The sequence below is a fragment of the Balaenoptera acutorostrata genome, chromosome 5 (genome assembly GCF_949987535.1).
Source record: "Balaenoptera acutorostrata chromosome 5, mBalAcu1.1, whole genome shotgun sequence".
Taxonomy (NCBI): domain Eukaryota; kingdom Metazoa; phylum Chordata; class Mammalia; order Artiodactyla; family Balaenopteridae; genus Balaenoptera; species Balaenoptera acutorostrata.
The window spans coordinates 91,662,365-91,687,796 of record NC_080068.1 but is presented as its reverse complement, the minus strand read 5'-3'; the positions used below and the strand labels follow the sequence as shown (position 1 = coordinate 91,687,796).

The 25,432-nt window shown below is 47.8% G+C and overlaps 1 protein-coding gene across 2 annotated transcripts; it reads left to right on the top strand.

Moving 5' to 3' along the window:
• The first annotated feature begins 735 nt into the window (after positions 1–735).
• On the top strand, positions 736–25,432 carry SLC34A2 (solute carrier family 34 member 2). 2 transcript variants are annotated; one of them, XM_007168453.2, is made up of 13 exons: positions 736–810; positions 9,527–9,641; positions 9,745–9,879; positions 10,931–11,059; positions 12,542–12,685; positions 13,885–13,996; positions 16,784–16,979; positions 17,767–17,862; positions 18,293–18,413; positions 19,576–19,743; positions 21,128–21,244; positions 21,343–21,467; positions 23,029–25,432. In XM_007168453.2, the coding sequence occupies exons 2-13, from the start codon at positions 9,530–9,532 to the stop codon at positions 23,632–23,634; spliced, it is 2,061 nt and encodes a 686-aa protein (XP_007168515.2). In that variant the 5' UTR covers positions 736–810; positions 9,527–9,529; the 3' UTR covers positions 23,635–25,432. The 2 variants fall into 2 exon arrangements, with proteins under 2 accessions (XP_007168515.2, XP_007168516.2); XM_007168454.2 differs by lacking the exon at positions 10,931–11,059.

Below are 25,432 nucleotides of genomic sequence, written 5' to 3'. Positions count from 1 at the left end.
TTTGATGTGTCATGATGGGCTCTCCCTGGGACAGGTCTTCTCAAAGCCAGGATGGAGAAACCTGTGTGGTCACACAGGGAATACAGGGCAGAGGGGAAGGTGAAATAAGGGCCACGGTTTGCCAAAGCCGGGACAGGCAGGCAGGACGTTCTGGCGGTGAGATCAGCCCTCCTCGCCTTTCTCAGCCTGGCTAAGCCAGCACCGACCTGTCGCAGACCCAGGGCTCCAGCTGGCCAAGTGTCTGACTACTGACTCCAAGCTACTAGGGCAGAAAGCATCCCAGAGCCTGATAAGGCGAACAATCCTGGCTTTGTTTTGGAAAGATTTGTCCCTGAGTTTCCAGATGGCTTCTATCTATGTCTCAATGTCTCTGACCTCTTCAGCCTTAGAGGAGCTAAACTAGAAGGTTCAGGTTCTTGGGGAGGAGGAAGCTGGGGACGGGGAGCCCCCCTAGCCCGCCTTGTCTGGCATCTCGGGCGGCCTGCGACGGGGCGGCGCAGGCGTGCAGCAGCCGGGGGCTCTGGGCGCGGGGACATTCGCCGCCTTTCGGGAGCGGGGGGCCGTCTGAAGTTTCTCCCCGCAGCCCGGCCGCCTCTTTCCTCGGCGCAGCGGGCGAGGTCACGATGGGCTCATTAAGCCGGCGGGTAAGTAGTGCCCCGGCGGCGGCCGCAGGCGGTCCTGGAATGTGCGAGGGGCGTGATGACTGCAGCTGCCGCCGGCCTTTTTGCGCAACACCTTCCCGATATATATCAGCGCGCCGCGCTCTACCTGGGTGCCTGCTCCGGTCCATTACCTGCGCAGAGAGTGCCGGTGAGTACCGCCGCTGGGGTCAGGGCGCTTCCTCCTCCCTTCTGGCTCTTGAAAGAACCTTAATTCACTTTTAATTTACTTAATTCTTTTAGATCTCCCTCTATCCTGACCTCAAGGAACTTGGCTGGCTTTGGGCTTGGAAGAGAAAAACATAATCTCCCCCAAATGTTCAGATTTTTCTTTTTCTTCTTACTGTTTCTACTTACTGTTGCTGCTGTTATTATTTCAACGCCTAGGACTACACTCTTAGTAGTGGCATACTTGGGGATTCTAAAATGATAGATGTTTGGGGATTCCTACCCCGTACGAAGAAGATTGGAAATGCACATTAACTAGCTGTGTGATCTGAGGCAGGTCCCTGTGTGCCCCTGGGTCGCAGTTTCTCCCTCTTTACAAGAAGGGGAACAGAATGGTCTGTCTTTTCTGCTGTCTTTCCTTCGCTGAAAATTCCAGGTTTGGGTGGCTGTCCGGCGATGCCGTGCCTCCCCCAGTGTGACTTCCACGTGCTACTGTTCTAGTTTGCAGGGTTATTTATCTAAAGTGACTTGCAAGATACAGTCCTGGTTTGCTGGTCCCATCAGGGCAGGCAGCATCAGACAGCCTTCCGCTTGTCTTTGGAAAACAGAGCCCACAATTTTTCAGTGTTTTCGGAGTCAAGGTACCAGGCTGGCGGGCTGGGGAGATGTGTGCAAGGTTGTGTTGGGGAGCTCAAGCATCTCCAGGTCAGAAAGGGAGGCATGTGGAGTGGAGTTAATTCAGTCTTCAGATTCCCTGGGTAGCTGGTACTGAGGTGAAGAAAGTCTCTCCTTTTCCCTTAGTGAGGAGGCAACTTTCTCAAACTTGTTGATTTCACAGAGGTGGCTTGTGGATTTCATCACTTAGAATCCCCTCTTCCTGCCTGTTTAGGTTCACCAAGAGATTTGTGTTAGCTTTGCTTGCTCCAGCAGTGTTTGACTTCTTCCTTTCCTGGCTCCTGTGCTGGAATTCTTTAACCTGTTCTCTGTTGAGTGTTCTTGAAAAAGTTGTGCCTCATGGCAGTAACCATTGTTTCAGATTGTTAAGTGTGTTTGAATCTCTCACCCCTGCCAGCCAACTAGCTGATAATGATCTCTTCTCTATTTTTTGTAACTTTGGGAACTGCATGCTTTGTAAAGGTTTGGGTGTTAAACTGCCCCCTCCAAAATCCACCCTAAGTCACTCAACTGTTTCACTGAAACAAGTCCCCAGTGGTGGGAGGATGGATGTCTGGGTTATTGCTGTTAGACACGAATCGGACATAAATGTAGCCTGAATTCACTTTAATGAAGAAAACATCTTTTCGGGATCAGTGATTTAGAATAAAATTTTAATTTTTAGCTACCTTCCACCCCGCCTTCCTCCCGCCTTCCCCCCAACTCCACCCTGGGGACAGAAAGGCAGTATCAGCTGGGAGTAGTCAGGGCATCCCAGAGAATTAATTCATCCCAGTGAATTTAAAAATGCAAAACAGTACAGAAAGAAGGCTGTAAAAAGATTGCAAGATGTTTATAGATGCTTATCTTTTGTAAATTAGCCCTTTTAAACCTCTGCCCCCCAAAATTACAAAATAATTGATATGGTTATAAGTTAATTGCAGGATTTATTCTAAAATATCATAAATACAGATTGGAAGTGCACTATGAGGGAGGGTGTGGTTTGGTCAGAGGGCCTTAGTTTAAAGCAGTAGGGTAAACATCTTTTAAAAATCCTATTAGCGCATATCTTCGAAAGTCTAAAGCCATTCATCAAGGTAAAACTGAGCCAATTGATTCTGTGTCTCACATGCCTCCCTCCTCCACCACCGTGTTCTCTGGGGATTATTTTGCTTTATGATGGCTAGAGGAAGCTGAAGGAAAGTAACCACTGCCTTCTTGGGAATTCTTGAAGTCTTGGTCATTCTTTCAAAGTATAAGATAATATTTCTTGAGCATATTGAGAACATTGGAGTCAGAATACCCATGCTTGAGTTGTCTCTGAAGGCTTAGTGCGATTTGAAGCAATTCATTTCTTTGTGCCTCGGTTTGCTTTTCTGTAGAATGGGGATAACATTGGTACTAAGGTATAAATACTTCAAGCAAATTGACAGGAATATATCAAGTGCTTGTGAGATTAAACAGGTTAATTTGTGAACAGGGCTTACTGCAGTGCCTGGCACAAATCACTCAGTAAGTATTTGGCTGGCAGACACTGTCTACACTGTCTTGCGTGCTGGGAGCTCAAGGTCATTCTCCCTGTGCTTGTGGAGGCCACAGCCCGGTGGGAAAATGCCTGCGTATTGAGGTCTCTCAGCAGGACGATGCCCCGTGCCTCCTTCCTCCTCTCCCCACTTCTTCAGATGGCCTTGAGCTGCTGCTATTCTGATCGCAGGTGTCCCCAGAACAGGTCCTGGTTGGAGAGGCTCAAACAATGCAGAGCATAGTGGTTGGGTGACTTCCAGGTGCCCTACATTTCCCTCCTGCCCAGGTCTGAGAAGGCTGAGCAGTTTATTTTCCTTGGCCTACAAGAGTTCCTCTTGGCATTGGGTACACATGTGGATGCAGGAAATTGAGCCAAAAGAGTTATCAATACAGCCAGCTCAATTATAAGGGAGGAGCTTGGGGCGGGGGCAAGGGAGCAGATGTGCAGTCATAGTCACTAATCTTGTGCCTGGGCAATAAAAAACACTTTTCTGGGTATTAGTACCAAACTGCCAAAAGGGCTGACTTTACCCTTCTCTGCTTTTGGCAGGTAGCAGGAGAGTGCTAGAGTACAACCTTGGGGGAAGTCGCGGAGAGGGAACAGCTGAATCAGAGGAATAAGGATGGGAGAAGGCCTTTGGAGGGGAACACAGGCTCCAAGGACCCCTCGGGCCCCCAAACCCCTTCCCAAGGGAATCGGGTTCCAGACAGGCTAGTGTCTGCCACACCCCTGGGAGTAGTGGCCTCAGATTCAGGCTACATCTTCTGTCTGGCCAGTGCCTACTAAAAGTCTTGGCATATGCCGAATCCAGGCCTCTGGTATGCCTGAGCCTTTGTAGGGAATCAGCAGCCTGCCGTTAGAGCATCTTAGCTGGCATTTCCAGCTGTCTGAATGGCTAGGCAGGAGTGACCCCTGCAGAGGTGCGAGCCCAGCCAGCTATCTCAGACACCTTCAGGGCCCCCGTTGAGCCTGGACCTGAGGCGCCTTGCCGCTTTGACGCGGCCCAGAGCATAACTATTCCTTCCTGTCTTGGCACCTGGCTGAGAGCTCTATTGAAAGCCTCTCCGGCTTTGGAACCAGCAGTCCTGGGTTGAAATCCTGACTAGCCCTAGGTAGCTGTGGACTTTTTTTTTTTTTTTCGGCCGCACCGTGGGGCATGTGAGTCCTTAGTTCCCTCAGCAGGGATCGAACCCACACCCCCTTCATTGGGAGCGCGGAGTCTTAACCACTGGACCACCAGGGCAGTCTCACTGTGGGACTTTTAGAATTTCTCTGTGCCTCAGTTTCTTTGTAAACTGGAAAGAAGACTTCCTTATTATAAGATTTAATGAGGTCACAGATCACATAGGACACTCCCCATGGCAAAACAAACGTTAGATCCTTTTTTCTTAGGTGCTTTGGATTCATTTGTCTCGCAAATATTTACCGAGGTCCACTCAGCTGTGCACTGAGATGAAGAGCTTATGCTCTGGGGCAAAGTGGAGTTGAGGCCCTTCATTGTTTGTGATGCAATTCATTTCACAAAGTTCTGAGTGTTCACTCTGCCAGGCACTCTGCTCCGGGCCTCACCTACACTCATTAGTCAATTAGTCTCACAACAGCTCAGTGAGTACTGTCTGCATTTTTGAGATGATGAAACCGAGGCTCAGGCTCACACACAGTGAGTGGCAGGGCTCTGCAAGGCCCTCACCTACTGCATCGCTCTCTCTCTCCCGGTGCCATGTGAGAAGTGCGAGGGTCCATGTGAGAAGCGCGAGGGTATCAGCGCACTGAGCAGCTGCCTAGTCTCGGGACTAATCATGGACCGTTTGCTCCAAGTCCTCCTTTACTCCAAATCTGTGGGCGGAGCCTATTCGGAGCGCTGGGGCTTTGCTGGCTGGGGAGTCCGGGGGAATGGGGCTCCGCAGCCACGCTGCCTAGTGCAATGGTTGGGTGCCAGGTGGCCTGCATTTCCCCACTTTCCAGGTCCTGAGAAGAGCAACTTGAGCCGGTGGCGGGGTGGGGGGGGCGGGGAGGGCTGGGAGCCGGCGAGGGGTGGGCAGCTGCCTCAGAATGTCCTGGGCTGGGTTTGATGACTCCTGGCTGCCTGCCCCTCTGGGGGGCAGTGCTTCTGTGTGTGGACCTGCACCTCCTCTCCTTACCTGCAGGCGACTAGCACAGTGAACACCCAGTGAGTGATGGTGGAGTAGATGAATGTACCAGGAAATGAAGAACAGTGGTCCCTCGGTGTCTGCGGGAATTGATTCCAGGACTTTCCCAGAGTCCCGTGTGTAAAATGGTGTAATATTCGCACATAACCAATGCGATCCTCCCATGTACTTTAACTCATCTCTAGACAGATTATTTATGATACCTAATACAGTGTAAATAGTTGTAAATACAACGTAAACACTATGGAAATAGTTGCCTGTGCGCTGGAAATTTAGCTCTTGCTTTTTGGAACTTTCTGGAATATGTCTTTTTCCCTGAATGTTTTCCATCTGTGGTTGGTTGAATCCGTAGATGCAGAAGTCAAGGATAAGGAGGGCCTACTGAACTGCATGAGGAGAAATGATTGCTTCATCAGGGAAAATTTGTAAAGGGGATTTGGGCTTCTGACAAATGGCTGAACTTGGAGTAGGGGAAGCAAGATTTCTAGGAAGGAAGAGTAGAGAATTTCATTAGAAAGTTGCCTTTGCTTCTTGGTGATGCTGATTAATAGTAAATGAGGACCCAGGACCTGGAAGGGAAGGAAGCCAGCACAGGCCTCACACAGAGGAAGTATTCAAGGTACCCTAGCTTGTGGGATCTCTTACAGCCATATTCTACTCCTTTCTGTCCAGTTCAGTGGAAATGGGTGTCTGCCCATTCTGTTGCTTGTATTATTGTGAATTACTTGGATGTCAGACCGTAGACGTGTCTGTTTCTGAGTTCGCTAGATGCTTTGTTCACTTCTTGAAAGAAAATGATTCTGATCAGTCAGAAATCCAGTCACCGGAAACAGTTTAAATAATAACACCTTACTGCTGATGAGAATTTCCCAAGTGGCACTGCTGTGACATCCCGGTTGCAGCTTCTTGATACCGTTGCTCCATCCATCAGATCTTGGCCGGCCCAACTTGCATATGGTGATGAGGAACAAGCACTCATCAGTAAGATTCAGGCTTGATTTGTTTCCTGGTCATGATAAAGGTGGACCTAGGACACAGCAAACCTTCTAGGGTTTCCCCCAGCAAACCCTATATGTTGACTCCTCCATTCACAAATGTACAGTACCTACTATGTGTGGTGTACTGAACGCTGGGAGGAAAATCCTAACAGGGTTTCTGCCCTCTAAAACTTAAATTCTAGTTGAGAAGGCAGTATAAGTGTGTGTAAATGATAGGAGAACAACTCTAGGGTGAATTAAGATTATAAGAGAGAGGAAGATGGTAGAAGGTCGCAGTTTCCAAATTTTTCCTTCAGAATGCCCCCAAGAGCAGAGAGGCAGATATTTAAATCCTTGGAGGTCTGTGAGTGAGCCCAGAACATCCAGTTGCAAGCTCAAAGCAGTTTTTTGTGTTCTGTTTTCTTTCCTTTAATTTTTAATTATACATCTTGCATTTTGTACTATAATATGTCCATGCTCGTTTTAGTATGATCCTTGATAATCACACAGGGTTTACAATATGTCATTCACTGTTCTGAGAGCTTTTAAAACATGACACATTTGATCATCACAATAACCCTTCATAGGATTAGTCAAATGTAAATCATCCACTGGTCACATTATTTAACATTCCCCTGCCCCAATTGTGTGGGTTAAAGCAGTGCTCCAGGAAGATATGTCTGTCACAGCCAAGGATATTGGGGGTATGGACCACAGCCTCACTGACGGGTGGAGCTGTGTTTAAAAACTGGCTCTGTCACTCACCTACTGGGTGACTTTGAACAAGTTGCTTAAATGTCTTGGAGCTCCAGTTTTTTCCCATTTGTAAATGGCGATGCTCATGACCCCTTTCTTGCCTAAAGACTAAATGACATAATATGTGTCACACCAGCACAGCCCCTGGCACCTCTTTGGTACTCATTAAAATGATAGTTGTTGTTATCAGAAATCAATTAAAAGGTATTGCAGTAATGTGTGATGGAGTGCCAGATGAGTCACACCGGTAGGACACATGTTGAGTGTCTGCAGGAGACTCTGGATTCAAACTGACCTGTGTCCAAGGCTCTACTATGTGGGACCTTGGGCAAGTTATAAGTCTCCTTGTGCTTGAGTTTCTTCATCTGTATAATGGGAGAATAAAAACACCTCCCCAAATGGGTGGTACTGAGGTAGAGCACAGCCTGGCTCAATAAATATTGGCTTTTGCTGGCAAGGCAGGTCCCAGCATCCTGCTCAGAAAGTGCACGAGGCCTGTTGGGTGTCAGGCCCTGTGCTGGGTGCTTCTTAAGCTGAAAGGAAAGACCTGGCCTATGCCTTCCTGGAAGCCAATGACTGCAGGATGTTCCCTGTGATCGCAGAAGTCTGTGCTACGCTCTGCAGTTGCATGGGGAAAGTCAAAAAGTTCCCTGGGCCAAACAAATTCATGAAATCCTCTCATGATGGGGCTCACAGAATCAGCTTCTTTTAACTTCTAGCTTTGTCAGTATGAATGGCAGTAATAATACAGGTGTCCTGAACCATTTTACCTTTGTGGGTTTGGGGGTTGGGCTGCATCTCTTAAAAGAATATGGAAATTTCAGATAGAAGAAAATAATCACAGACAATCCTATCACCCACTCTGAACCCCACGGAACATTTCTGATTCCTTACTGAGATCATACTGTGAATGGGACATAAATGTGCCTTTTATTCACAATTCATCTAAAGCATTTTCCTGGGTTTTTTTTTTTTTTTTTGGTTTGTTTTGCTGGTTCTTTATAACATTTTTAATGGCATGCTATTATGCTGCATGGATGTACCATAGTTAATACAATAGTTTCCTGTTTTTATTTTTCACTCTGTAAATTATAGTGCATTTTGGCCTGCATCACATTCATTCATCAACCAATATTTATTGGGCACTGTCAATGTCCCAGGCAGAGCTGTAGACGCTGAGGATGCAGTTATGAGTAAGACAAAGCCCCCTTTCTTGGTAGGGCTTACATTCTGGTAGGCCGGAAATAGATCTATTGAAGAAAAATAGGAAAGGAAACAAATAGACAAAGGTTCTGGAAAACCCTCTCCAAAGAGGTGATCAGAGCAAGGCAGGTAGTTTTGATTTTCTGAGGGAAAAAAAAATGTTCCTAGATTCCTTTTTTTTTTTTTTAATTTTATTTATTTTTTTATACAGCAGGTTCTTATTTGTTATCCATTGTTCCTAGATTCTTAATTCCTAGCAGTGAAATTATCGGGTCAGAGATGTTTGAAAAATGTAGGACATTTGAGGCATTTCGCCAACTGCTTTCCAGAGCTTCAGCAGTGCTTATTTCACTGCATCTTCTCCAGAGTGACATATTATACTCAAATTTTTATTTATTTTTTGCTAATTTGATAGTTGAAAGTTATCTCACTGTTTTGGTTTGCATATCTTGGGTGGCTGATGAGGCTGAACTCCTATTTTGTAATAAGTATTTTAGCCCCTTGTACTTCCTCTTCTGTGAATTGTTCGTTCCAGTCCTTTGGGCAGCATTGTCTGATGTGTGTCAGGACAAGGAATGCTAGTAGTGGACGTCCTGGCTTGTCGGGAGCCAGGCTTCCTCTGCATGGAACTGAGAGAGGCTTTGTTGAGAAAATGGGTTATGAGGAAGTCTCTATCAAAGGCTGGGAACAATGTGGTTCTGACAAAGGGTCGTTAATCCAGGCAGCATGGCATAGTAATCATTGCTACTATTTACCGGGCACTTTCTAGGCATCACCATTAATCTCATAACCCTGCAAAGCATGAAGAATTGTCCCCATTTTATAGATGTCTCAGAGGCATAAAGGGACTTGCCTAAACACACACCCACTGAAAAGTGGCTCCTGTGGGATTTGAACCAGATCTAATGTGTCATGCTTCTCATAGAAGACCCAGCAGCAGGTAAAGCAGGTAGAATGTGTATGAGCGTATACATAGACGTTAAGTCCACTGGATGAGGTCTGGCGCAGATCTGCACTTGAACTTGTCCCTTTATGAGCAGCAGGTGGGGAGCCCACTGGAGGGTTGTGAGGACTTGGTGGTACCACAAGTTGCTGAAGATGAATGGGTTCGTGTTCCCTTTCCGACTAAAGGAGAGAGTCAAGACAGAGGCCAAGACAGATGTTAGAGCAATCAAAGGAGGCTCAACTGATGTATAGATTTGTGGCTTTGGAAAAATTGGAAACAGTGGTTTGACTTAGTGACAGCCTGGGTGAGTGATTGAGGGAGGCCTACAGAGGTGTGAAATATGGTGCTTAAGGGTCCATACTTAGAAGGTATAAGGACGAAATCCCTTACCTCCCCCAAATCTTTGCAACCACTGGCCCTTCTTGTCACAGAAAATGAGTGTGCCTCCTTTCAGTGGCTACTTCTGTAAACTGTTTTCCCATCCACAGACCATGGCTCCCTGGCCTGAGTTGGAAAATGCCCAGTCTAACTCGGATAAATACATCGAAGGGGCCGCCGATCAGCAGTCCACCACACCCGCAAAAGGCAAGGAGACCGGCAAAAGTAAGTGCCACCCCTCCAGCCCTGGGCTGGCCCCCTGGGAGGACACCAGGAGACCCAGGCTTGGTTCCTTGTTCCTCATGGTCTTCACTGCTTGTTTGGGCAGATGACACCGACACTCCTGTCACCAAGATTGAACTTCTGCCCTCTTATTCCACCATGGCACTGATAGAGGAGCCCACAGCGGTGGAAGACCCCTGGAACCTGCCCGAGCTTCAGGACATGGGCATCAAGTGGTCAGGTAAACGAGGCCAGCCAGGGCAGGCGGGAGGGGACTGCCCGTCGGCAAGGGATTGAGGTTACTAGCTTCACAGCGTCACCTCCTTCGTGCCAGCCTCTCCCTTCCATTGTTTGAGCAAAGGTCCTGGCTAAGGGATGCCACCCAGCTTAAGAGTCAAGCATCCTGTGATGACCGGGGCATGTTTTTGTTCTTTCATTCATTCATTCAACAAATGTGGGCCGGCACCGGGGTTGTAACCAGACCAGACCCTGTGCTGCTCCTTATAATCCGTTTTGTGCTGAACCAGGTCCCAGGTACTGTCCAGTGCTGCAGATGCAGCCGTAAATAGATGAGGCCCTGTCTCTGAGAGCCCCGGCGGTTGGGGGAGAGGAGTCCCCTCACCTAAATGTGGGCATCAGGGAAGACTTGCAGAAGACAGACTACAGACAGAACAGCTGGGGTGCAAGCAAATGCTGTACTTCTTTTCCAGGCAGGGTGTGAGGTCTGTGTGGATCAGACAGCTGGGAGGGTAAAGGAGCTGGGAGGGAGGAAGTGAGAACCACTTTAAAAGTGAGTGTCGAAAGCAGCCACCAAGGAGGTAGCCTTCCAGGATGTATGAGGGCCCAAGGCCTCCCAGGTGGGGGCTGTGACGGCTGCCTGGCGGCCACTTTGTAAACAGTATTCTGTGCGGTTCTGAAGGTGCTTAGGACAGCCATTCTCTCTGACCCCACACTTAGCAAGGGGCGAGTGCTCTTAACGGCTCAACAGTGACCCTGGTTCAGCCCAGCACAAGCATGTGCCCCGCTTGGCCTGTGTGTGCCCCAGGGCCCACTGACCCCTCCTCCCAGAGCCAAATGCTTTAGAGACATTTCACCACAGGTTTCAATGAAATGGAGTACAGTGGTAATTGCTTTGAAAACTGCAGCCGTGGACACATCCCATCTCTAGGTCCTGTGATCCATAAGATTACAGCTGCCTGGCTGGGAGGGGAGGTGGGGGAGTTCCGAGCTCATTGTCAAACTTCTCAGTGTTTCGGACACTAAAAGCCTCCATGCCTTTTCCCCTCCCCCAGAGAGAGACACCAAAGGGAAGATTCTCTGTGTCTTCCAAGGGATTGGGAAATTTATTTTACTTCTGGTATTTCTCTACTTCTTCGTGTGCTCCTTGGATGTCCTCAGCAGTGCCTTCCAGCTGGTTGGAGGTATGGATGGAAGAGGTCAAAGGTCTGGGTTGGGGGCGGTGTTCTCATTGAATTTGGTTTGGAAAGTCACAACTCAGCAGGCCCTCTCCAGCTGCAGCCTCCTGGAGTATTTTAGGACTGGAAGCCACCTCAGATCATCTAGTGAAGTCATGCCTCCATTTTACAGAAAGGAAAACTGAGGCCCATGAAAGAGCTATGACTGGCTGGCTGAAGTGGCTTAGGTCAGAGCCAGGGCTAGAGTCAAGGCCGAGCGATCAGCTCCATGTGTTTGTCTATGAACACTGGACAGGAACCTGTTTGACCTAAAGGTTTATCTGAGGGATCCCTGCTGTCTTTTGGCTTCCCCACCTGAGGGGATTATTGAATAAGAGTGTTCTTAGGCTAAAGCCACTGCTAAAAATCAAAGCTGGCCCTCTTTTGAAGAAGAATAGGGGTCCTGTGCTAGGGGATCTGCATTCAGAGCAGTTCCTAAACACCCCCCACCACTGAGTGTGGCTATGGAGGGTGAGGGGACCTGGAAGTATAATCACCATACACTTGGTCACCTGTGTAATCCCTGATGGGCGACAACAGTAAGAGCCAACACTTTGAATGCCTACTGATGTAGGCATTTCCAGGGGCATTGTTTTAAACATTCCATCCCAAAAGTCCTTCCCACTTACACAGGAATAGGCCAAGGCTCAAGAAGGTCACCATCCCGCACTGAGTTTCTCAACCATCATTGGCATAGTGGGATTTAAACTCAGATCCTGTGACATGGAAGACCATAGGTTTCTGCACCCCTTGGTGCCTTTCTTGAGAACTCATCTTTGTGACCTGGGAGAACTGGGAAAGTGTGAGGAACAGACCGACGTGCTGGATGCCACTCTGGTCCGCCTGGTCCAAGGCAGCATCAGTAAGGGGCCTTGCACTGTATCTCAGACAAGTCATTCCACTCTCCATTCTCTGGGCCTCAGTCTTTTTTAAAAAATGTACTGGAGGGTGGATTGATGGTCTCAGAGGCACATTCTCAAAAATGACACTCCCAGAATTCAATTATAGGCTGGGGCTAGGGGTTGGGGTCTAAGGGGGGTAGATAGAAAAGAATGAGAAGATCCACTTGGGTAAATCTTCTGAATTGGGAATACATCCCAGAGACAAGAATGAGGGCATCAGGAGATGCACTGGCACTCATCGGGCCAAGTACAGAGTTGAGGCCAGGTTCATGAAAAGAGAAGACTAGAGGAGGACTTGCTGATGAAAGTGGTTGAAGGATGGGAGGGTGTAAGGTGAAGGGACAAGAGGAACAGGGGTGGATGGGAAACTAGGTCACAGAGGCAGAGTCAGGGCATCAGAGAAGCACTGGGGAGAAGCCCGAGGAAGCAAGATGCCCAAGATGAAAGTCTGGAGGCTGGTACCTACGGCCAGCTGGTCTTGACCGGAGACTTCTGTTACTCAGCACCCACCTAACCCCCATCACGTGGCCATGGGTTTGTTTTTCAGGAAAGGTGGCCGGGCAGTTCTTCAGCAATAACTCCATCATGTCCAACCCTGTGGCGGGGCTGGTGATCGGGGTGCTAGTGACTGTCCTGGTGCAGAGTTCCAGTACCTCCTCATCCATTGTCGTCAGCATGGTGGCCTCCTCATGTGAGTCCAAGAACCCATGAGCCCAGATAACATTTCAGGCATTTCCCTGTTCAGCTGGGGAGGCTGGGATTTACTCTGAATGTGTCCGGGCTTATCACCATTACCTTCTTATCTTGTCTAACTATGATGTGTTCTGCTTAGATCATAGGCAGTCTCCTGTTTCCCTTCCCATGGCTGAGTCTGAAAATTGGCCCCAAAGCTTGAAGACTCAATTCTGAATTCTCTAGAACTGTGTTATCCTGTCCAGCAGCCACTAGCTACATGTGGCTATTTAATCTTAAATTCAGCTGCTCAGTTGCAAGAGCTATATTTGAAAGGATCGGTAGTCATATGTGGCTAGTGGCTGCCATATTGGACCACATAGATTTAGAACATTTCCATCACCGCTGTCAGGGCTAAGAATAAAGCCGTGTAATCACATCACACACTGGCTTTGGGACAACTGAGCTTGGGGAGCTGACGTTCCAAACTTGAACCTGTTCAACATTTGCCCTGGCTAAGTTGAGACAGACCCTCTCGGGTGGACCAGTTTGAACTGGTTAATTTTCAGCCCAAACCAGCATTTTAGCTAAAATTACCTAGAACTTTTGGGGGCCAAATTAGAAAAAGTTATTCATTACTTCTCCAAAATACTTTCATATGTTAGAACATGTGGCAATATATTAATTTTGTTAGAAAAAGAAATTATACTGCCATAAATTTGCCATAATAAATACACAAGTCCTTACACATTGTTTGTTGGTCTCTTTTAAGCTACGCTTGCATCTGTAATAGGGAGGACAGAGGAATTTAGAAAGAAACTTTTAAACTGGGGTCCACAAAAGGGCTTTATGGAGACTCTGAATTCCCTGTAATTAAGTGCTGAAAATTTTTTTTATTTCACACTGTTTGATTTTATTTTTAATCCATAGGAATTAGAAATTGAAACTGAACAATATTTTACAGAAAGTAAAATTTCTTACTTATTTTTTTTATTTTTTATTTTTATCTTTTTGGTACACGTGCATATTTCTATAGTGAGCTGTCCAAGCTTTTGTCAGATTCACAGCGAGGTGCAGACCCTAAAGAGGTTAAGAACTGACGCTTTAGGGGATTGCCAGCCTGAATGTGATCAGCTTGCCTTGGGCCACACCGGGAACATGGCCAAGCTGCCTTCCTCAACTTACTAACTTGATAACTTACTCTTTTCCTCCCTCCAGTGCTGAATGTGCAGGCTGCCGTCCCCATTATCATGGGGGCCAACATTGGGACCTCCATCACCAACACCATTGTGGCGCTCATGCAGGCAGGAGACCGCAGTGAGTTCAGAAGGTAGGAGGCTCAGTATCAGCCTTTGCCACCAGCCATTGGGGTTGACCAGGTTGTCCTAACTACTATTAACATTAGAGCATGTTTGTTATCCCTAGATCTCTTTAGAAATAGACACAGTGGAGTATGGCTGGGGTTGGGATCACATACTTATCAGTTGATTAAACTCAGCTCCCTGATATGCAGGGCTGGGATAATAGTATCTATCACTGCCGCGTTGTCTAAAGGAGTTAACACAATCATGCAGATAAATGCTTATCAAGGTGCCTGGCACACAGTCAGGGCTGCCTGAATACAAGTCCTAGCTAGAAGCTTGACCTGTGGTGTAAAACAAGGCCAGTTAGAATAGGATTTACTGTCTCACCTAGAAATAATTATTACCTCCTAAAGCTTCCATTTTTGGCCAGCTCAACCCATGCCACTTTTTCTTCTTCACTCACATGCCAATAAAAGGCAACATAGAGCCTTTGCGAATGTGTAAGATCTAAAAATGGGGCAGGATTAATACAGGCAAAGGAAACCCTTTTCTTCCAAAAGTTTCATGTGAAAATTAAGCACATTTCCCAGCCTCTCTTCTAACTGGTGATGGGCTTCTTCCACAGCTTGTTAAAATAGAGAAGCAGTCCCCATCCAAAAAAACCGAACACTCTCAATTGAAAAAATACATGCCCCACAATGGTCATAGCATCATTATTTTACCAAGATACGGAAGCAACCTAAGTGTCCATCAAGAGATGAATGGAAGAGTGATGCATACACGCACACGCGCACACACACACACACGCGCGCGCACACACACACACACACACACACACACACACACACACACGCACACAATGGAATACTACTCAGCCACAAAAAAAGAGAGATTTTGTCATTTGCAGCAACATGGATGGACTTGGAGGGCATTTTTCTAAGTGAAATAAGTCAGACAAAGAAAGACAAATACTATATGATATCACTTATATGTGAAATCTAAAAAATACAACAAACTAGTGAATATAACAAAAAAGAAGCAGACTCACAGATATGAGAACAAACTAGTGGTTACCAGTGGGGAAAGGGAAGGGGGAGGGGCAAGATAGGAGTAGGGGAGTAAGAGGTACAAACTATTAGATATAAAATAAGCTGCAAGGAAGTATTGTGGGGAATATAGCCAATATTTTATAAGAGCTATAAATAGAGTATAACCTTTAAATATTGTGAATCACTGTATTGAACACCTGTAGCTAATATAATGTTGTACACCAACTATACTTCAACTGTGGCATAAGACATCATCAGACATCTGTGGCATCAGACAGATGACTGGCTGGCTGGGGGTCAGCTAACACCATCCCTCATCCATGGGTGGCAGTGGTTGTCCTCAGAGACATTCATTTTCCCTCAACCATGGCTAAAGTCTGGACCCTGATGAAATGTTCTGAGGTCTAAATAATAATACACATTACCCAGGGTGTTTGCTAATTTGATCTTCTCAAGAAGCTAAGCAGACTTTTCTATGCCCCATTTTATTAATATAGGAACACAAAGAGGTTAAGTAACTTCACTGAGGGGCATAGCTGAGACTCAATCCAGGTTTCCTTATTGGAAATTTTGGGTTCTTTTCACTGTTACACTAATTTTTACCTCTGGATGTGTAAATATACGATCTATGAAAGTGCCTGCACATAGGAATATAATTGGCCTAGCTCACCCCCTGTTTGGGATATTTAAATAGATTGCTTTCAGTAACATCTTTGGAGATGTGTATCATTCTTTCCTGGTAATTTTTTCCTCTATAGATTACTGTATCAAACACACCTATAAGGCTCTTTAAACATTTTGCACATTTTAAACAAACTACAAAGAAATATTTGTATCACTTTGCATCAGCAGTGTATGAAAATGTCTTAAATCACCCTCTCCAGGAAGAATAAGTTAACTTTGTAAAATATTGTAAAATATTAGTTAAAATGGTATGTGAAAATTTGTACTTGCAAATAAATAAATTGGAAATTTCTTTTATTACTGGTGAAGTTAAGCATTTCCCCCTACGTGTTTAATAGCTTCTGTCCCTTCATGTCCCATCTTCTATTTGTTTTGGGTATTTCTTGACATGCAGATTTTTTTTAAAGGAGCATTTTTTCACTGAGGGAAAAAAAACTATAGAGTTTTTTTTAATCTGGAGATAGGTAAGATGGAATTCAGGGGGAATCAGTGAACCTTCTCCGGTAGATGCAAATTGTGGTATATATTAGCTTTGTTTCCTGTAGAGACTGTTCAAATATTTGATCAAAGTCTCAAGATCTTACAGTTAAGAATTCAATTGTGTAGAAGGCTCTGATGGTAACCTTCATACTGGCCCCTGCCTTTCCAAAAGGAAGGTCGTCTTCCATATGCATGATTTGAAAGTGGTCTTGATGAAGTTTTCTCAAACAGTGCTCCCTGAACTAATAATTGCAGCCAAAACACATCTAGTTCCCTTTTCCCCAAGCAGAGCAAACTGTATACTGTCTGATCTGGTGGGAAAGGTTCTGCCGGACAGTGGGAGACAAGGGTCCTGGGCCCAGTGCTCCTGCAGTGGTCTTCAATTCCTCTGTGCTCGCTGGCCTTTAGTTTCCTCATCTGTTGAATGGGGATCTTCATACCACTCACTTTGGGGATTGCTGTGAGAACAAAAGTGAGATTGTACACCTCTATGCACTCAGAAAGGTGGCACCTGGCCGGTGATACAAGTGATGACCTGCCTAGATGGTGCCCAGTCGCTTGTTGACTAGTCTGGCTCGGGACGGGGTTCCCCTCCTGCAGGGCCTTTGCAGGGGCCACGGTCCATGACTTCTTCAACTGGCTCTCTGTGTTGGTGCTCCTGCCTCTGGAGGCTGCCACCCATTACCTGGAGCGCCTGACCAACCTGGTAGTGGAGACCTTCAACTTCAAGAATGGAGAGGACGCCCCGGAGCTTCTGAAAGTGATCACAGATCCCTTCACGAAGCTCATTATACAGGTAACCCGCCTTCCTGCAGAGAGGGAAAGGCCCCAACACCCTCCCCTGCTCCCCCCTCACCGGGCTGGGACGGGAGAGATGGATGAGGGTCTGTAAAAACTGCCCTTTGGCTGCTCTGAAAAAAGCCAAGGGAGGCAGAACTTCAGGGACACCCGATGAGATGGAGTAATTGGCCTTTATTATCTCCTTGATTTCAACATGTGTATCGTCTTTATTAGGATGGGGGCAGGTGGCGGGGGTGAGCGCTTCTCTAGACTCAAGGACTCTCTACTGGACACTTGGACGCTTTGTTCCCACTACTGGCCTCAGCACCCGTGGGCTCACTGATTAAAGTAGCACCCTGCTCCCAGCCAAAGAGGAAGAGTTTACTGCCTTTCCTTCCATCTCACCCCTCTGCTCACTAGGGTCTGTCCATATTATTGAAATAAATGAAAGAAGGCTTTGTGGATGTTGCCTTGGGGAGAAGGGGCCAGTTTGGACCTTGCCCTTTCACTCTTACCTTCTGTTTTTTTTTCTGTCGTTCAGTCATCTGATGAATATCTACTGCATGCTTCTTAGATACGGGTTCATTGTTCATACAATCATTCATTTATTGTGCACGCACTGACATCTGGGTGCTGTGCTCTGCCCTGAGAGTGCAGATAGAGTGAGTCCCAGCTCACCCCTTCAGTGCGGTTCACATCCTCACAGTCCGGTTCACATCCTCAGCCCCTTTTAACAGCTTAACATCTGTCCCACATCAGTTCTGAGAATGTGCTGACTCTCTTCTGTCCATTGCCTTCCTCAGCTGGATAAAAAAGTTATCAACCAAATTGCAATGAATGATGAAACAGCCAAAAACAAGAGTATGATCAAGATTTGGTGTAAAACTTTTACCAACGTGGTAAGTTTCTGAGAATATTGCTGGGTGGGTGAACTCTTGTGTCTATACTTGATAAAGCAAGATCTTGCATTTAGATTGGGCATATAAAAGGTAAGGGGAAAGAAAAATCAGGGATTCCTGAAAAATCAAAACTAGCCAGTGAGAATCCTTAAGTCCTTGAATGCTAGATGGACAGACATTATACAGTAGGACAGACAGAACCAGCCCACATCATGGACCCATTATTCCTGGCTTGTTATTTTCATGTCTCCTGGCTTACCTCTGGCTGCCTCCTTGCTTCCATTTATGGAGGGACCCATGGAAGCAGTGCATCATGCTTACGGTGCAGGAATTGATATGGGTCTCCCCTGACGCCTCGCATTTCCTGCCATTGCCCACCAGAAATGAGTGTTATGGACTATACATAGCATTTCTCATGTTTGCCACCCAGACTGAGAGGAATGTCACCGTCCCCTCTCCTGACAACTGCACCTCTCCTTCCCTCTGTTGGACGGATGGTTTGCACACCTGGACCATCAAGAACGTGACCCACCAGGAGAACATTGCCAAGTGTGAGTGAAACTCACAGAGCATCAGCCGCCAGGACAGGCTGTCTGGGGTGATGATGGGTGTTTCCTATCTGTGTGGAGCCCCAGTAAGTGAAGGAAAGAAGGGCAGTGAGATTCACTGAACACCAATCCTACACTGGCCAATGAGCTGTGAGCTTTCAGAGCAGAGGAGACTAAGGCTTAGGGACAGGGGACAGGCCCAAGGTCCCCCCGTAAGGGGCAGAACTAGGACTTGATATTCAGCTCCTCTGGCAGTTCCAGACGGATTCAGAACTCATCAACAGATACCAGAGTGCTCCTTCTATGTGCTTCAGTATCTCTTTGGCAGTAACTCTAGGCAGATGACAGCCTGATTTGAAGGAGATGTGGGGCACACACAGAACACATTCACCCTCAAGTCATGAGTCCCTACGGTACAGCAGGCCCCATATAGCAGGGCTATAGCACTGAACAAAGCAGTGAGCCTGCATGATGCTCCAGTTCTTTAAGAAGCTATACTGTTGCCTCTGGACTCTTTTATGGCCCTGACGTTAGTTCTTCTAATTATTTATTCCTTATATACCCATTTGCATATCTCTGCTTCTCCTCTTCTCCGTGCACCCCACATTAATTCTGAGCCATATACCTTAGTACTCCAATTGTGCTTTACCTCACAGAATCAAGTGAACGTATCACCTCCCGTGTTCTAGGTGCTATACATCCATTGATATAACCATGTTTTTCTGGAACCATCATGGGGACACACAGGGATTTTTAAAAAACACAAGGAGTTTTATAATTAACAATAGCTCCCACTCTGACTTGCCCATCCTATCCCACCTTGCTCCTCAAATACTTCGTTGTAGGTATCCTCATTATCATGAGTAAAACACAACATGGCATTTAGAGGCAGAAGAATGGGGCTGGAAGCCTGGGTCTGCCCTTGGATTTCACTACATCTTCACCCTCATGAGATCCCATTGGCCAGAACATAGCCTCACGGCTACACTTAGCTGCAAGGGAGGCTGGAAAGTGTGGTCTTTATTCTGGGCTGCCTTGCTGTGTGTCAAGCTGGCAGCCAAGATTCTGTTACTCTGAGACAGAAGGACGCTGGGGAATAAGTAACATTCTGTGGCTGTCAAGGGTTCCATGCCCTCCTAACGAGGGCTTTGTATGGTCTCTCCAGGCCAGCACATCTTCGTGAATTTCAACCTCCCGGATGTTGTTGTGGGCACCATTCTGCTGGTAGTCTCCCTGCTGGTCCTCTGTAGCTGCCTGATCCTAATTGTCAAGCTCTTGGGCTCTGTGCTCAGGGGGCAGGTAGCTGTTGTCATCAAGAAGACCATCAACACTGGTAAGCACACTGCCCCCCATTCTGGACCTTCTAGGGGATAGTGCCACTGTGGTCCCTCCAGGGGCGCTCCTTTTGATTCTCCTCTAGCAGTGGCTTCTGCATGGAGTTTCTCTCTGGGCTCTGATAAGTTGTGGAAGTTAAGATGCCATTCACCCTTGAAATCTTCCTTAGGGTCTTGGGTGCAGCCTGGGGAGAAGGTGCAAGCTTCCATCAGATGTTTGCAAGGTCCTGAGAAAGCGCCAGCTCAAATCCAGAGAGCTGTGAGATAGGCCTTCCTTCCTGGCAGGTTCCCTGTTTGCCCAGGACTTTACTGGGTCTGTCAGGATACCTTAGGAGAAGGTTAACAGAAGTCCACCATGGTCTCTACTTCCCTTCGACTCTTAGGAAGAAAATGTGGTTCTGGATAAATACGTCAGCATCTTGAGGCAGCCAGTCAGATTCCATTGCTGAGAATGGCGTCCTGGCCAATGAAAATATACCCCGTAAACTCTCCCTGTGAAATGGGGCCGAGGATATCTACCTCTCAGGGTTGTCACGAGGGTGAGCTGAGTACCCGTGCCCTGGACGCTTGCTGGCCGTGCAGGGCCTGATCCTGTGCTGGTGGCGCCGAGGGCGGGGTCTATAGGGCTTCCAAGCTGCTTCATATCCTCACTGCTCTTTTAGGTGGAAACAAAGGTGGAGGGTATGCAGCGTTGGGAGACCAGGACAGGAGGAAAGATAGAGGTCTGAATGCTCCAAGTGTTTTGTCGTTATTCAGCTGCTGTAGCAAATTCTTGTAGGCTAGGTGGCTTAAACAACAGAAATTTGTTTCTCACAGTCCTGGAGACTGGGAGGTCCATGGTCAGGGTGCCAGCACAGCTGGGTTCTGGTGAGGACCCACTTCCTGGTTTACAGATGGCCGCCTTCTCACTGTGTCCTCACATGGAAGAGAGAGTGGAGAGGAAGCAAGCTCTCCCTTCTGTAAGGGTACTAATCCACTCATGAAGTCTCCAACCTCATGACCTAATCACCTCCCAAAGGCCTCACTTCCTAATACAATCACATTAGGGGGTCAGGGTTTCAACATATGAATTGGGGAAGGGGGAACGACACAAACATTCTGTCCATAACAGATGGGTTCAGCATTTAGAACTCCAGTGAAATGTATTTTTGTCTTCATAACACGTACCCACATCCTTGGTTCCACCATCTGAATATGCAAGGTGAAAGGATGCTGAAAATCCAATTTGCAATTTCAGACTTGGTATGGGGTGGGGAGGAGTTTACACAACCTCAACCTCTGGCCCAGCCGTGCCCCCTGGGTCCTGTGGAGATGCCAGCTGGGCCTCCAACCCATGCCTTCCCCAGAAGGATTGTGACACATCTCTTATCCTCTGCATTCCAGATTTCCCTTTCCCCTTTGCCTGGGTGACTGGGTACCTGGCCATCCTTGTGGGGGCGGGGATGACCTTCATCGTTCAGAGCAGCTCTGTGTTCACGTCTGCTATGACCCCTCTAATCGGTGAGTTTCTCCCTGGGTCTCCCTCTGGCCGACATTACCATCTTCTGTCATCCTCTGGGGCTGATGCTATGGGCTTTGTATTTTCACCCCCCCCCCAGGTATCGGCGTGATATCCATTGAGAGGGCGTATCCACTCACGCTGGGCGCCAACATCGGTACCACCACCACCGCCATCTTGGCCGCCTTAGCTAGCCCAGGCAGTACTTTGAAGAGCTCGCTCCAGGTCAGGAAATGCTGCATGGGGCAGGGGCTCTGTGGGTGGGATCCAACCCTATCCATGGTCTTGTAAGCAGATGGTTTTTAACCAAGAAACAAAGCCAAGCTTTTCTCTGTTATGTCCAAAACTGTGATGTGGAGAAGCCACGGAGAGACAGATTTGAGAACAAAGCCATCTACTCCTTAGAGTGGTAGTCAAGACTCCCATCACCAGGGGTTGTTTAAACAAAGGTGGAGTGGCCATTTTACTAGAGGTGGAAAGGGTATCCAGGAAGCGTAGATACCACTGTCTGTCTCCTTGCCCTCCTCTTGGTGAACTCTGCCTGGGCACTGGGAGGTCACCTGTGTCTTGAGCCTGGCATTGAGAAGAATCAGGGGGACCTGCCTTGCCTGGATCAACTAGGTAACCTTGGGCAAGATGACCTTTGGTGTTTGAATCACTGTGCCACCATTTACACAGGAAGTGCCCTTAGGTGACCTAACCTTTGAGCATCAATTCCCTCATCTGAAAAATGGGAACCATAATCCCTATCTCATTAGGATTATTATAAGGATCTGATGAGGCACTGTCTAAAGCCATGCTGTTGATAGAAATATAGAGTGAGTGTAGAATATGTGAACCACCCATGAAATCTGAAATTTTTTAGTAGCCACAGTTTCAAAAGGTAAAAAAGGAACAGGGAGATTAATTTTAATAATGTGTTTGATTGAACCCATTATCATTTCAACATGTAATTGATCTAAAAATATGGTGATATTTTACATTCCTTTTTGGACTAAGTCTTTGAAATCCAGTGTGTATTTTATGCTTATGCCACATCTCAATAGATAGTGGCTAATGTATCGGACAGGGCTGGTCCAAAGCCCTTAGCATCATGCTTGGTAGCTGGTGGGCACACCTAGCAAAGTGCGGGGCCTCTGGAGACAGGCTACCTGGGTTTGAATCTCATCTCCCACCTGTGTGACTCTAGGAAAATAGCTTGACCTCGTGGTGCCTCAGTTTCCTCCTGCATGAAATGGAGATAATGTTGCCAACTCAGGATATTTTTTGAGGATTGAAGTAATCCATAAAAGTGCTTGGAATTGTTGCCTCCCCCGTAGTAAGCGGTCTATAAACATCAGCTGCTGCTGCTATTATCTTTATTAACTGTAACCATCTTTCCTTGTCTCTCCCCTCCCTGAAATAGGGCCACTGAGCCAAGAAAGGCAGCTATCTTGCACGCCTTTCCTTCTGCCCCACCAGCTCTTAACTGCTCAGCTGGAAGCGGCAGGGTCAAGGCACTGGGTGGCAGCGGGCACATTCATGAAGTTCATTGTTAGATTTGGCCTAAAGGACTTCAGGCCCTGAAAACTGAGCTGTGATTCAGCCAGTCACCTCCCTTGCCCTCCCTCGCCCTCCCTCCCTTACCCCCCAGACACATAGTAGGACCTCAGGTAATACGGGTCCCACTCTGGGCTGAGCTATGAAGACGAGGAAGACTCAGGCCTCTGCTACTAGATGATGCCCTCTTCTCCCCGACCCCACCGTGCAGCAGACCCGTTCACCTGTCCAACCTCTTGCGTTTCAGATTGCCCTGTGCCACTTTTTCTTCAACATCTCAGGCATCTTGCTGTGGTACCCAATCCCATTCACCCGCCTGCCCATCCGCCTGGCCAAGGGGCTGGGCAGCATCTCAGCTGAGTACCGCTGGTTTGCCGTCTTCTACCTGGTCATCTTCTTCTTCCTGATCCCTCTGGCTGTGTTTGGCCTCTCGCTGGTCGGCTGGCCAGTGCTGGTGGGTGTGGGGGCGCCCGTCATCTTTGTGGTCTTCCTGGTGGTGGTCCTCAGGCTCCTGCAGTCCCACTGCCCACGCGTCCTGCCCCACAAGCTCCAGAACTGGAACTTCCTGCCGCCGTGGATGCACTCGCTGAAGCCCTGGGACAAACTCATCAGCGCGTCCACCAGCTGCTGCCGGCGGCTCTGCTGCCGTACCTGCTGTCTGCTGTGTGGTTGCCCCAAGTGCTGCCGCTGCAGCAAGTGCTGTGAAGACCTGCAGGAGGAGCAGGGCGTCCCCGTTAAGTCCCCCGAGGCTTTTGCTAACATGGCCGTGGACAAAGAGGCCCAGGACGGGGTCCCCAAGTCCAAGGTGGATGCCTCGGGCACAAAAACCATTTCCAGCATCACAGCCTTGTAGGTAGGAGCTGCCTGGAGGCAGGAGGAGGGCCCTACCGCCCACAGGGCTCCTGCTCCCTCCTGGTTCTTCCTCCACCTCGGGGGGATTTGAAATGACATCCCTCCCGACTCTCATTCCCTGGCCCAGCGTATCAGCCCGCACAGTAGTTTCATCTCAGCCCCATGCTGCCTGGGTCTTCCAGGCCCAGAAAGGCGCAGAACAACACTGAAAGAGAACTAGATAGTGAAACCTGGCCAGAGAGGTGATCACACCCGCTCCCACACACAGCGGGGTTGGTCAGTAGGACTTTTTTTCAGACCATCCCCTTGCAAAGGAAAAGCCCCAAGGGAGGAATTTATGGCAGGTTCATTGTCAAAGGTGCATATACACATACACTTTTCTTTATTATGATCCAGCTCAGACTTCTCTCTTTTACCAAAGACCAACTTCAACCAAGAGCAGCTGCCCCCATGTGTCCCAGAGCAGCCCAATTCAGGGCAAATGGTGTCATTGTTGGGGACTTGGGCGAAGACCATAGATGTGGGCCTTTCCCCCTTCTCAGTGCTCCCCACGTCCCCTGTCAGGGTTTTCTCACCTGGGCAGGGAGGGTTAGTCCCAGTAGTTTACCTGTTGTGCCCTCAAGTTTCCAGGATGGGAACCGCATCTGAGCTACAGAGAGGGTTTCAGAGAGCTTTGGCTCACCCGGCGCTCCAGTCTTCATAAGAAGAGAGTGGTCCTATCCCTGAGCTGACAGATGGAGGAAGAGAGCTGGGAAACGGGGAACATTTGGGGGAGATGTTTCAGCGGCCACAAAGGCCTCGGGTGCTTCTTAACCTGGCTCATTTAGAAGCCAAATTGGCAGACATTCCGGCTAAAGCTTAGTGCTGATAAAAATCATCCCTGCTGAGTCTTTTGGAATAAGATATGCAGTTTCTGAGTCCCCTCCACTGTGCCACCTTGAATCATAAGAAGCACCTGAGCATGGGCCAGCTCCGTGCCTCTGTCTGTCCTGTGCAAGATGACTATCTGGGTCAGCTTTCGGTGGTCAACTTCTGTCCATACATCCACCCACCCGTCCATCCATCTAAGCCAGAACCTCTTTCCCAGCATTCTCCCATACTCCCATAGATAGAAGAACTTTGATTTTCTGCCCGCTCTCCATGCCTGCAAAGCTCAAAACTGAGGGCAGAAACCAGGGCATGTCATCAAGTGGCAGTGGGGTCCATGTGTGTCTGTGGGACTGAGAAGTGTGCTCTTTCTTGTCCCAGATGCCTTCTCTGTGCCTTCAAGAGCCCCCTGTGGTATGTACACCTCCTCTTTCCCTTGCTTCTCATCCTCAACAACCCCAGGTCTCCCCAGAGAGTGAGTGAGCTTCAACCGAGTCTGGGAAAAGGGGTCAGTGCAGACGTGCCTCCAGACCCTGCCCTCCCCCATCCTAGCTTCTCCATCACTTTCATAGGTTTTAGTACCAAAATGAGCCTTCCCCTGACCTTCCCTGTGTAGATACAGATTCCCAAACAGAGCCACTGATACTCTATATATTTATACTCATGCAATGTACAGCATTTTTCATAAGTTATATAGTAAATAGTTCTGTGATTTGTGTCATGAAGTGCTCTCATGTGGAAACAAGGCTGGCTTCTACTAAGAAAGACCACGTTTGTATATTTTGTAATCCTGCCTTTTAAACTGCTTCTGCAGCCACACCCGTGTCACACACCCTGTAAATATGTAAGTTAAACCTGGGCAGGGCTGTGGCCTTCTTTGTACTCTGATGATTTTAAAAAATTGGATCCTTGTACCTGCGTTGATTTTTTTT